General features: G+C 42.5%; 1 protein-coding gene across 10 annotated transcripts in view; it reads right to left on the reverse strand.

Annotated features, from left to right (window-relative positions):
• The window catches only part of TTF2 (transcription termination factor 2), a 56,697-nt gene that overhangs the window by 32,832 nt on the left and 10,013 nt on the right, over positions 1-13,852 (reverse strand). For all 10 annotated transcript variants that reach the window (XR_009538801.1, XR_009538799.1, XR_009538800.1 and 7 more), the window contains exons 4-12: positions 11,559-11,625; positions 9,743-10,744; positions 9,316-9,430; positions 8,794-8,976; positions 6,818-6,945; positions 5,492-5,573; positions 3,343-3,462; positions 1,589-1,739; positions 572-677 (exon numbers count right to left, since the gene is read on the reverse strand). Coding sequence is in view for 3 of the 10 variants with exons in the window: in XM_060139230.1 (XP_059995213.1) it covers positions 572-677; positions 1,589-1,739; positions 3,343-3,462; positions 5,492-5,573; positions 6,818-6,945; positions 8,794-8,976; positions 9,316-9,430; positions 9,743-10,744; positions 11,559-11,625 (1,954 nt within the window). In the remaining 7 variants the exon portion in view is untranslated. The remainder of the gene's footprint in view (positions 1-571; positions 678-1,588; positions 1,740-3,342; positions 3,463-5,491; positions 5,574-6,817; positions 6,946-8,793; positions 8,977-9,315; positions 9,431-9,742; positions 10,745-11,558; positions 11,626-13,852) is intronic.

The raw sequence follows: 13,852 nt of genomic DNA on the forward strand, positions 1-13,852 counted from the left end.
CTGTATTTTCAGAGGGAAAAAGCCCACAATATCTATGCAATAAAGCCTCTACTCTATGTAACTGAGACTACCCTGGACACAGCAACAAACATTCAGGTTTTTTCCCCTGGTTATCATTTAGCTTCTGGCCCACTGTAGCCTTATTATTTGCAACCCTTTTCCTAGAAAGTGGAGCAAGGCAGGGAATAATGGCTTCATATAAAAATACTAGTCCTAACAAGAAATATAAAACACATCCTGAGAATATACCCCCAGAACTCTCAAATAAACACTGTAACAAGTGAAGCTTTCCTTTATTCATGAGATATGACCACCACCGCAACTGCAATGTAGTTATTGTTTCTAAAACACAGCAAACTACTGTACCATCTCCACCTTTATTGCTGAGGAGGTTGTCTAGAGTTAAAAGAGAAGGGACAGAGGAAAGAACTCTCTGTTTCCACAGGTGGAACAGTTCGAATGTTCATGACCTTACGGGAGGGTACCTTTGCCATCTCTAATGCTGTGAAAAGACTCCTATTAAATGATCCGTGGTTCCAACCCTACTTCCGTGGCAGCACCCATGCCTCACCTTCACACTGAGGTTTGCACCTGGCATCTCTCCCTCTTCCTTCTTTGTGGGAATCTCCTTGGCCAGAAGGCTGTAGGTAGTGACCACGATGTCATATGTGGAGAGGCTGCAGAGATATAACACAGAGCAAAAGTTAAACCATCCCGCCACGACTCTGACAATGTGAGACAGAATTGGTTCCTTCACAAAAATGCCTACGGCTGGAAGGATAGACAGCAGAACTCATTAATTTATGTCCTTAATTCACACACACATGACTCTGGAGAGGTAAATTTTATACACCTGACTTCCTTATTGCTTACCACTGGTCATTTTTACAGATTATTCGCTATAACTAGAACAGCCTCCCTCTTCCCAGCCAAGTCAGAAAAGATCATCTCTGGTGGGGTCATATTAAGCTTGAAGTGATCTGGCAAGAACAGAAAGCCAGGCAGGGTTGGAAGTTAATATTTAGTTAATTTGACATAGATGACACTAAAGTCCCAATGAAGTAAGAAACCCTCGAAGTACTGTTCATCCTACAGCAATGGTGTTTTCTCCTCCTCATTCTATAATGGATTTGTGAAAACCCATTCATCTAGCTTTGACATTTGGGCATAAAGATACATGTTGTACACTTTCAGTTTACCTCACCTATACTCTTTACATGTAAAGATTCTTGATGAAAAGCGCAATTCTTTTTCCAAGGAAGCTTAATATTGTGTACCTGAGAGAACTTCAATAAATACTTTTGATAAAAATCTATTTGGGGGCTTCCCTGGTGGCACAGTGGTTGAGAGTCCGCCTGCCGATGCAGGGGACGCGGGTTCGCGCCCCGGTCCGGGAAGATCCCACATGCCGCCGAGCGGCTGGGCCCGTGAGCCATGGCCACTAAGACTGCGCGTCCGGAGCCCGTGCTCCGCAACAGGAGAGGCCACAACAGTGAGAGGACTGCGTACCGCAAAAAAAAAAAAAAAAAAGGCCCCCTGAGCCAAGATGCTGAGCACCTCATACTGACTGCAATATTTCTGCACTTACACTTTTGCATGTTGATCCCGGTTTGGCCCATGATACAGATAGACTCTTAGTTTGTTGCTGCTCACACGTTTCTCCACCTCACTTTTCCAATGATGGATCAGGGAAGCAGGACAGATGACTAGTGTTCCATGGGAAGTGAACTCAGAGGAGTCTTGAGAGGGGAAAAGAAAATCAACACCTCGTTACATTCATTAAATAGTTTTAACTTCTTAAAGGCATTACCTCTTTCCCTTGACTGACATTTATTCCTTCAATCAATATTTTTAACAACTGCTGCTTCTATTTCTACACATAGCTTATACCTTGGAGATATTGCGGGTCTGGATCTAGACCACAGCAATAAAGTGAGTATCACAATAAAGTGAGTCACACAAACTTTCTCGTTTCCCAGTGCATATAAAAGGTATGCTTGCACTACACTATAGTCTGTTAAGTGTGCAATAGCATTACGTTTTTTAAAAAAGGTGCATAGCTTAATTTGAAAATACTTCATTGCTTAAAAATGCTAACATCATCTGAGCCTCCAGCAAGTCGTAATCTTTTCACTGGTGGATGGTTTGAAGTATTGCAAGAATTACCAAAATGTGACATGGAGACGCGAAGTGAGCAAATGCTGTTGGAACAATGGCGCCAAAAGACTTGCTCAACACAGGGTTGACACAAACCCTCAATTTGTAAAAAACAGTATCTGTGAAGTGCAATAAAGTGAAGTGCAATAAAATGAAGTATGCATGAAGTAGAATAGAAAACAGAAGAAATAATCTTTTAACTCAAAACCATTATTTATTTTCCCCTACAAAAGTGGAAGAGAGAGAGGCTAAAGGGCGAGGAAAGTGGGTAGCACATGACTTCACTTTAAAAACCCAAAAAACCCCAATGTGCTTTCACAGTGGCCAGAATGTAGAAGCTGGATCATTTCCTAACTCATCCTGAGTTGATTCATTACAAGGGAGTATTATTACTTTTCTCTGAAAAGCATAACTTAATTACATTCACATTAAAGTATAAGTACAAAATTCCCTAGGTCAAGCGAACATTACTTTGGAACCAGTTAGTGCTGGAGTATGTGTACCACTGCCCCCCATCCCTTGTGTGTGTGAAGGTGCACACATGCTGCTACTACACACAGGGACACAGGGTCCAGCTGCAACAGTGGTCACTAGAGGCCCTGAGAGCAGATGGCCACAGATTCCTTAACTATCTAACCAACTGAGAAATGTACATGTGTACATGGCAATTTACGTGGTGTTGGCTCTACATAATATACAGGACCTTTAAGGTACTTATACAGTTACTACATTTTAAAAACAGAGGTTGAAATAAGAGAAATTGTCTAGAATCTGGAAACTTCTGGAAGTTCAGAAACATGGAAAACAGTGTCTGCTATGGTGGCTAAAATCTGAATTTGTCACAGATCTTCTTTCAAAAAATAATATATTAACTAATTTGGATCTATCCTATAGTTATATCCTCAACATTAACAAAAATAATCATTAGGTTTAAACTAAGTTTTCTGGAGCCTTAGCTTTCTCCATGAAATTGTTCCTAATCACAGGTCAAGCTAACCTTATATTAAAAGGAAAAAATGATTACTTCTAGTTAGTGTATTTGGTGTCAGAAATGATACTATAGGAAAGTAGTCTAATGCTAGTTTTCCAATAAATTAAATATGACCAAAGGCATCCTTTCATGGCTGAAAAATTTCCACTCTCCGCTGCCTCACATGATTTAGGAAACAGCAGGTTTTTGAATACCATTTTTGGAAAGCCAAGCCAAAGCCGTGGTTTTGTCCTTTTCTTTGTTTTTCTCTTGGTTCTTCTGGGTCAGGATGAGTGCAATCATTGTGAGGGTTTTTCCTAACCCCATATCATCCGCTGGAAAATAAAAACACAAATAGGAGAGGTAACTATTTAGGGCAAAGAATCAGCTCAGCTTCAAGAGAAGCAGCCCCGGGCAGACACCAGCCCTGGTCCTCTGCTGTCAGTGCCATTCCAGTCACCATGCTTTGCCTCCTCTATTGAAGCCTTTGTCTTTCTTATTAAAATGAACACTAACTCTTGCTATTTATTTTGCGACCTAGGTCAAAGACATTTACTAGGACTTTCGTAAAATTTAAAACTTATTATTTGATCTTATTCGAGTCTCCGTGTTATATTGTTACTTATCCAGTACATTCATTGATATCTCCCTCAGTTTGATGATGTTGCCTAGTCTTATTTATTTCCCTGCAAAAGCAAAAAGGTCCAGTAGATATAGCCTACCACCGACTTTACTACCACACTTTTGGAGTTAAGAGTTAACTCCAGGGCTTCCCTGGTGGCGCAGTGGTTGAGAGTCCGCCTGCCGATGCAGGGGACACGGGTTCGTGCCCCAGTCTGGGAAGATCCCACATGCCGCGGAGCGGCTGGGCCCGTGAGCCATGGCCGATGAGCCTGTGCGTCCGGAGCACAACGGGAGAGGCCACAACAGTGAGAGGCCCGCATACAGCAAAAAAAAAAAAGAGTTAACTCAAGACAGTCCTCCATCCCCTTAACTTATTCATCAAAGAAGGTCATAAACTAGCAGTTCTTGGGTACCATCATTGTGCCGGTTACTGAGCTTATCCAATTTACTATTTATACCCTATAAAATATTATTATCCCCTTTTTAACAGTTTAAATACTCATTCTGACGTAAGCAGAAGTAAAATGTCACAGCATGGGCCCTGGTTCTGCCACTGTGCAGAGCTAACACAGCAGCTGACTACTCTCCTTTGGAAGGTCAGCTTACAAGGCTGGCCCTTGGCTGGCATCTGGGAACTTGGATTTCAGGAGGGGTCCCCCCATTCCCAGACTGGGTAAGAGTGGCTCACTGTGCCTAAACTGCTTGTACCAATAGTACAGTTTATGCTGAACACCTGCTTTCCTTCTGGAATCTGAAATTTCAGTACCTGCCAGACTGAAGCTGCCTATGTGACCAGCCCCCAGTAAACACCCTGGGTACCGAATCACTAACAAGCTTTCCTGGTTGGCAACATTTTACATGTGGAAGACTTAAGCACACACTGAGTGACTCCACTGGGAAAGGCCTCTGGAACTTGAACCTGGTTTCCCTTGGACTTTGCCCCAAGTGCCTTCTTCCTTTGCTAATTTTGACCTATATCAAATCAAATTGCTCAATTATTACTCAATTTATTTGACTGTAATAAATTACACCCACGAATATGACTATATGCTGTGCATCCTAGCAAATCATCCAACCTGGAGGTGGTCTTGGAGACCCAGACACAGCCACTTACTAGCCATAGTGGACATCTGTCATGCTTTCTGGAAGTTGAGCACCTTGGAAAACTTTAGCGTGACGAGTCTGCAAAGCAGAGCCTGGAAAACTTACTTCCTGCCTCTTCTGCAGCTAAGGCACCGGCAGCATGACCTGGCTCTACAGAGCACTTACACTCACACCAGACTTCGATTCAGATGTGAGTAACTTTAGAAAAGAGGCTCCCTGTAGAACGCTTTCTACAGGAAAGGTTGGAGACGGCAGAGTTTGATTTGGGGGCGGCAGTGCTTTCTCCTGCTGCTCGATGGCACAGAGCAGCCATGACGGTTCTTACAGGACACTCCGTTGGTGACTTGGCTTTGGCCATTGCTCCTAGAAGTCCAGCCCGGCCCTCCACATCTCCCAGAGGTTCTGTGGGCCACCACAGAATAAACCTTCCCTCTGCTTCGTCAGCCACAGCCAATCTCTACTGTGGGCAACCAAGACCTGACTGATCCTATGGCTGTGTACTCTGGAGCACGTGCCTTAAACTCCCACACTGCAGTCTCCTCATCTGTCAGATGGGGCATTAGAGTACCTACCCAGAGTTGAGAGGATTGAACGAAGCACTGCATTTGTTGGCTCTTAGCCCAACACCAGACTCACCCAGGATTCCTCCTCGTGGCTTCTGACCTTCCCGCCATAGCAGCCAGGCTAATGCCTGCTTCTGGTGCGGCAACAAAGGGATCTGACAAAGGTAATAATTGAAAGTTAAGTACCAGTTCCTGATGAGAGGCTATGCAGCAGCCTGGCCACATGGACTCCATACTCTACTTGTTTATTTTCTCTAAGTGACCCTCCTGATATTCTAGTTGTCAGATCAGCCGCTCGTTTCGCCTTGAAGTCCTGGACTCCTCCCTCTCACCACACGTCCTGGTCTGCCCCGGACAGTTGTCATTGATGCCAGTTGTCCAGCACGTCTATCAAGAGCCGCCTCTCTCGCTCTCAAGTGAGAGTCCTGCTTTGTCTGCTTAATCAGCCCAAGTCAGTTTCTACTGTTTGCAGCCAAGACCTCTGATTGGCCACCCGACTTTTACCAGCCATTCCACTGGCTCTTCCTCATTATCTCTTAAATGTGCCTCTCCTCTCTGTGGGCAATGTCCCAGTCCACACTGCTAGTCATAAATTGATAGCCCTCTAACTGGGGGCCCACCTTCTAGTCTTTCCTTCCTCCAGTTTATCTTGAACTCTGTGACATAAAAAACCTTCACAAAACATCCCTGCTCAAAATTCTACAGTGATTCCATAATATCCTCTTGAGCCATTCCAGTCTAAGTTCCTTCACCAATGCCAGGCTCCACAGCAAGGGACTCTTCCTGCTTAGTTACATCACCTGCTGCTCCCAGCTCAGGCACTGATGTCACCTGATCATCACTTATTAATACCAATCTCTGTATCTTCCCTCTGAGCACCACTCTCTCTAACTGGAGTATTTGGTTTCTATCCTGTCTCTAGGCTTGCGGTTTCTTTAAGGCACAAATAATAGTGCTGACCTAGAGTAACTTTTCCTTTATTTCGAATCCCTTTGTACTTTGCATACAGTCCACAGTACACGACAATGCACGTTTTCTGTCTTACAGTCATTGTCTAGTTGTCTTACATAGGTTGCACTTTCACCCCAACTAGTCCACTAAGAGCAGCAATTCCTTTGCAACCTTGTGACGCCTACTGAAGCTCAATAAATGGATCTGTTACTGCTACAGACATATATAACTGTATGACTTTAAGAAAAAAAAAAAACTTGTTTTTTTCTTCTCACTGCTAAACAGAAAAAAAGAAAATACTGCAAGGGAAGCCACTTGAGCATTATTTGTAGAAAAGATATGTCAGAATGGCACTCTGATGGGCACGTTCACAGTAGTTGGTCCCCCTCCTCGTGGGCGCTGGGATACTGTTATGAGACACTCTGCCCTGTGGGCCTTCCTGGCTCACCTTCAACCCAGCTGGATCCTCTGCTACAGCTGTCTCGCCAGGACGTGACTCAAGTGATCGATGCAGCTCATCAATGGCTTCACTTGTGATTTGCCACACTGCGCGAAGGTGACCTTGGCTCATAGGGCCTGCGTACAAATCGAGGTTACCTAAAAGTGCTGCGAGTATTATGTTCTGGCCAGAGCTGCAAAAAGGCAATTCATTATTTGCCAGATGATGGATCTGTATGGACTAAAAATTCTTGCCTCCAGGTTCTCCTAGACTCACAGGCTTCATTATCCCTAGTCTCTGTTTGTCTGTTATTTTTTAAAATCACATTATCAAGTGTTCTAATAGAGGACAAAATAAAGTACAATAAAAAATAAGATAACCCATAATATTTTTTTCTCTTTCAGCTTTGAAGAGGTGGCAGGGAAGAAGGTAATACCATGAGAATTTTCAGAAAAACAAAGACCCCTGGGGCTGGATGCAAAGAAGAAAAGCCAGCAATAGAAGAGGTTGAGCAACAGGGAGTCTGCCGAAGTTTAGGCAGACAGGGAGAGACAGTCCCTACAGTGTGCGTCCCAGGCTGCCTGCACAGCACCGAGAATATAATACTTGAGTGCTGGAGCCCGCTCATTCTACACAGAGAACTTCTACTGAAGTTCATTAATAAACACAAGCACCTTAGCAGGTTGCAAGTTTAGGGATGAAGTATCCAAATAAGAGATTTCTAAGACAAATAAAAATTAATTATTCACTTAAATGTTAAAATGTTTTTAAATGAAAAGGTATTTTAATGGAATTCTTTCCTAAACATATTACATAACTTCTTACCTTAATAATCCACCATAACTTAATTTCTCTAGGCAACTCCATCACCATGGTGATTACTGAATGACGCTGTCACACAGCAATGTTCTTCAAACAGTCTGGAGCACAGCTATGCTGTGCCACTGGACCAAGTACTTTTTCTTTTTTTTTTTAATGGAAGTATAGTTAATTTACAATGTTGTGTTAGTTTCAAGTGTACAGCAAAGTGATTCAGTTACATACACACATATTCTTTATATATTATTCTTTTTCAGATTCTTTTCCATTATAGGTTATTACAAGATATTGAGTATAGTTCCCTGTGCTATACAGTAGGTCCCTGTTGTTTATCTATTTTATGTTTATCTATTTTAACACACGTAAGTATGTTTTCTCTGTGCCCTTTTAGAGAGACCTTTGCTTCACCTGGCACCCCATCTATTCCTTACCCGCTTGTTGACTACTGCTCTCCAACCTTTCTCCCCTCCTTTCCTCCTGTTTTCTCTTTTCTCTCCTTTTCCCTCCCTATATCTCGAGCAGTTCTCAGTTGGAGGAAAACTGGCTTTAGCTTTTCTCCTCGCTGCCAGCCCACTAGAGGTCCTGTGTCCTGGTCAGCAAACCAACCAATCATATTACATAGTTGAGGCTCTACCTGGGATCTTCATTCTGCGGGTGCTTCTGAATTCATTGTTTTCTGCAGAGTTCAGGATGGAAACACTCATTTAAATTGGGTGGTGCTGCTCTCTGAGTCTACTGGTCATGGTCACATAGTCCCCTGCTCTGCCTCAGTGCACATGCGCACACACGCGCGCGCACACACACACACACACACACACACACACACACACAGAAGGACTATAAACATATCTACTGGCCTGCCTCCCTCATCGTGATATGAGCTCAAGTTTTCATTCACAAACATTTACTGGATGACTCCCATACGCCGACCACCAGGCCGACCGATCAAGGACCGTGAACAAGGTCACTGAACAGGGCAGACACAGTTTCTGCCCTCACAAAGATCTAAATTATGCTGTGTATAAGCTTAGCTGAGCATCACGAGCTTCATCACACAGGCAACTCAGAATGGTTTCTCCCTTTTCGTGGTTACAAAGGTATCTACGAGGCAGCATTTAACTCGTACGTGTAGTGGTTCCCACCAGGGCCAGGGCCTCGGATCTCACCTCCACAGCACTGATCAGACCCTCCAGCAGCCTCCTGGTGGGCAGCCTTCAGTCCTAGACAACCCAGAGGCTGGAGATCCCGGCCCTGCAGGGGTTTGGGAGGCACCAAGTGGGGAGGATCAGTGGTCGTTTTGGTGAAGTTACTCTGCTGTGGTACTTGAGTGTTACTCTTCTCATTAGTGCCTGCTCAAAAAACAAGGGAAGGACAGATTACACTTCAGAAAAGTGAAGGAATTCTACGCATGAGGTGAGGTCAAGAGAGGGTGGGATCGCCATGAGCTGGGGAAGACTTCTGAGAGAACACAGCATTTAAACCATTTCTTAAACAATGGGAAAAAGACTTGAGTCCACAGGAAATAGGAGGAAGTTTTTATAAATCACAGGTATAACTTATAAAGGAAGCTCAGTAACAGATAACAAGATGAGCAAGTGAATGAGTCAACCTATGCTTTATTGAAACGCCTCTCGAACGTCTCCTGAAGTTCATGCAAACTGCGGGTTTGGGGGCAGAACCCCTTTTACCTTGCTCTGGGGAGAGGGCCAGGGCACTCAGCGCATCCTCCAGCTCCTGAAGTTGCTTGAACAACTTCTGACCCTTGTCTGGAAGAGCCTGGATGTTCACAGATGCCAATGTGCTCTGGAAAACAGATCCTATAACATGAGTCGCTCCTCTCAAGTCATTAGAAAGATAGTTTCAGATTAAAATAGCCTAAAATGCTAAAACTCTGAAATCACGGTCTTTTAACTATATGTGTGAAAACCAGAAACTTTTTTCTTTCTAAACCCAGGTGATTTACCAAGCCTGAAAATATAAACATAGCAAAAGGCAGAAACTAAACATTCACCACTAAAACCCTTCTCACGTTAATATATTTAACTTGTTTGTGGTGTCCCTTATCTGCCCACAGCAATGCTCCAAACTTACAAACAAAACACAGGTCAGTAGTACCTTCTTTTGTTTCAGCTGTGTTGTGAGGTACACACGTTGGGCTTCTGGGTCTGAAGGTTCTCCCTTCTTGGAAACGCCTGAGTAAGGAGAAATTTTTCTTTGCACACTCTGACCAGGGAATTTAAGGTTCTTCTTCTTCTGTGAGTCTAGAGTCAAGTCAAAGAGCAAGGGGCTCCCTGGCTTAGAGGAAAAAAAAACAACATCACCTTCCTCACTGTCACCACTGCTTGTATCAGCGTCTCGCATCTCTCCCTGGGGGTGCCCTGCGGCCAGCGGTGCAGGCTGAGCAGCCGGTCCCTTTGGAGCAGGCGTGCCCCGGGTCTCCGGCTGTGCCTGCAAATGGCCCTGGAGCAGACTTTTCTGGAGGGTCTGCGTGCTTGCGTCCTTCTTTGCCTTTGTTTCTCTAGCCTCCCAGCTCTTGGGGTGCTCCTTGCTGAGGTGTCCCCCTTTCAGGGACTGGCTTATTGGGTGTTGACTGTGAACAATTCGAGGCAAAGGCTTAGTTTCCTTTTCCCTTGGAGGTTCTGATTCTTTTTGGAGAGAATGTCTCTCACCATTTGACTGCTCCTGAGATGCAGACGGTTCTCTCAGCTCATTCCCACGGACCTGTTTGGATTTCATCTCAAATAGGTTTCTTTTGTGCACCCCTTCAACCTCCTTTGCAGCACTACGAAACTCTGTCTTCTCCCCTCGCTGCATCTCTTGAACAGCTGATTGTTTTTCCTTTACCACCAGGCCAGATGAGAGATCTTCCTCCATCCAGCACTTAGATTCAGGCTTCTGTTCCTTCTTTTGATCCAGGAGTGGATCTCTCTTTTCCCTTTGCTTCTTATCAGCTGTCTTTTCCTCATCTTCACCTTTGATGAACTGCTTCCAGAGGGATGGTTCTTGATTCTTGTCAATTAACTTGAACGGGTTTCTCTGCTGGCTGGAAGGATAACGAGATATCTCAGAGGCATGCTGAGACTTACTGGTTACAGAATGTTCTTCGGAATTAGGGTCCTAAAAGACAAAGGAAATAATCTTAATATAAAATATTAAAGCAACCTTAACATCTAGAATACCTTTTTTCAGAGGAAATGGAAACACAGTAAAAGCAGTCCAATTTTTCTGAATGTTCCTAGGATCATTTCTCCCTCTAGAAAGGACTGCCAAACTCACAAAGAATTCGTTTCTTAACAGTACTTTCAATGCTTGCTTCCTTCTCTGTCCGTGATCACTGCTTTTCCAGGCCTCAAGGAACAGTAGTGACCAAGTCAAAGTGTTTTAATAATAGCAATAGCCACAATGTATACTTTTCATGAAAAACTACTCTCTCAAGATGAACTTTTCCCAAAACCTAAACAGTACCCTATACTTGCTTTGATTTTGGCTTTAGGAAGGTTTCACGGTACAAATCCAGAATCTTAAGTCCAAGCTATCTCCCTACAAAAACAAGTTTCATGACCTTGTACAGTCTAGCTCCTCATGTACTGGATTTCTGTAGGGTCTCTCCTAATTCTCACATTCTAGAAGCTTATGAATACACTCAGCTTATACCAACATCAAATAGATATCAGTCTATAAAAACATGCTGAAGTTAGTCAAGTAAATTTAACTTTTTCCTTAAATAGCAGGATACTAACTATATTTAAGACCCAAATGGTCCTTTGAATTAAGAGTCCCAACAAGGTCTACCATGCTTAAAGAAAAGAACTGTCTTTCAGAGACAGTACAATGAAAAGCAGTTTATACTGGACTTCAGGGTCTTTTCAGGTGATCCCACAGATTAAACAATCTTAATAGTCAGGTTTGAAAACAGATGAATAATTCCTACCTGCCATGGGATATTTCCACACCATTGCTTCCCCTCTGCCTTACTTCTAACACATCGGAAGAATAACCTAATGAAGTATAAAACAGAAATAATCAAATTTGTGAAAATACATTAAAACAAGAGATAAATTTGTTTTTAACCCAAGAAAACATCTTACAATTATCTGATACCAGCTTTCAAAGGTCACTTGAAACCAATTACTCTTATATGTACGACATTTAAAAATCTTTATCTCACAGGATATTTATAAGAGCTGAGAAGTAAAAGGATACAGATGTCATGGTAACCAGAGGGTATTCATAGATTTATTCTTTTAACTCTACAGAATAACTGACATGGGAACACTGATCAGCAAGGACTGCTAGAATCAGAAAAAAGGAGATAAACAGACATTATGTGTCCCTAATGGGAAGCCATAATACTTCCCATAAAGTAAAAACAAACAAACAAACAAAAAAACCAAGCCACAGACTTCCCTGGTGGCGCAGTGGTTAAGAATCTGCCTGCCAAGGCGGGGGACACAGTTTCGAGCCCTGGTCCGGGAAGATCCCACATGCCGTGGAGCAACAAAGCCTGTGCGCCACAACTACGGAGCCTGCGCTCTAGAGCCTGCAAGCCACAATTACTGAGCCCACGTGCCACAACTACTGAAGCCTGCGTGCCTAGATCCTGTGCTCCACAACAAGAGAAGCCACTACAATGAAGAGTAGCCCCCGCTCTCCGCAACTAGAGAAAGCCTGCACGCAGCAACAAAGACCCAACACAGCCAAAAATAAATTTAAAAACAAAAAAAAAAACAAGCCAAACCAAAAAAAACAAAAACTAACCTGAATCTGGTCAAACTTGAATCCAATTACCGATTTACAGGAAATACAAACAACAGAGGAACACATAAAACTAGACCAGGGGATGTAATCTGCAAACTCTTAACAGTGGGAAATGCTATTAAGATAAACAACTTGATTCCTTCAACAAATAAATCACAAGGGAGAAAAAAAGACTGGGGGGAACCTACTTAAGAGACTTAAAAAACCTATCAGTCAACTGCAATCTGTGGACCTTATTTAGATCTTGACTTAAGCAAATGAATAAAAACTACCAAAAAATAAACTATTTATAACATTTATGAATCTACTAGAAATCTGTAATACAACTGGTTAAAAAAAAAGAGTTCATATCTTGTAGAGCTACACACTGAAATATTTACAGAAGAAATGACATTATCTGGGATCTGTTTCCAAATATGGCAGGAGTTGGGGGGTGGAGTGGGTAGGGTATATATGGAACAAGATTAGCCATGAATTGGTGATTGTTGAAGCTCATGTGCTGTATTATTCTATCCTAATTTTGTATATATTTCCAATTTTCCACTAAGAAAAAAAAGACTGAATACAGACTTGCATCCCAGTGCAAGACAGTCCCTGCTCACAGAAACACTACCTATACTCCAGCTATCCAGAAATGGCTACCCTGTCCCATCCTCAAACTAAGCCACGCACTCTCCATCCTACTGGACTTTGCATGTGTACCATCTTCCATCCAAAGGATGTCCTCCTTATCCCTATTTGCCCACCATTACCCCATCACCAGCTGTCAAAGTCCTACAGGTCCCTCCACACCTAGTTCAAGACATACCTCCTTTGCAAGGTTTTCGCACATCCCCTGCCCTGTTCATTCATTGTACTGCTTCTCTATTTTTGTTGTATATAGTTGTCGTACACTTGTATCTGCCTGTCTGCCCAACTATATTTTCAGCAACCAGAAGGCTATAACCATATATGATCTCTTCATTCGTAACTAAGCTTCGCCTTTTGTACATAATAGTTAAGTATTGCTGAATTAAACAGAACCTACTGATTTTTTCCTTACCCCAAACGACTTCTCAAAAACATGTAATCAGTTAAATAAGAGCTTTTAAAATAACATATTTTAATTGTTTAAATAGGTAATATACTCAATCAAAAAGTGTAAAATGGCAGTGAAAAGCACCCCCTCCTCATATGTTCTGTTCACATCCCTCCCAAGTAACCATTTTCACTAATTTTTTGTTTGCCTTTCCAGAGATGGTTTTAATGCATATTCAGATCAATATAATATTTTATTTCTTCCTTCTCTACTCAAGGTACTAAATACCTTGCTTGCTTTTTTTTTTAAACTTAACAATGTCTTGGAGATTCTTCTATAAAAACATATACATGAAGGACTTCCATATATATATATATATATATATATATATATATATATATATTTTTTTTTTTTTTTCCCCTACAGCTGCACAGTTTTTTACACAGCTG

Source organism: Lagenorhynchus albirostris, chromosome 2 (assembly GCF_949774975.1).
Source record: "Lagenorhynchus albirostris chromosome 2, mLagAlb1.1, whole genome shotgun sequence".
NCBI classification, from domain to species: domain Eukaryota; kingdom Metazoa; phylum Chordata; class Mammalia; order Artiodactyla; family Delphinidae; genus Lagenorhynchus; species Lagenorhynchus albirostris.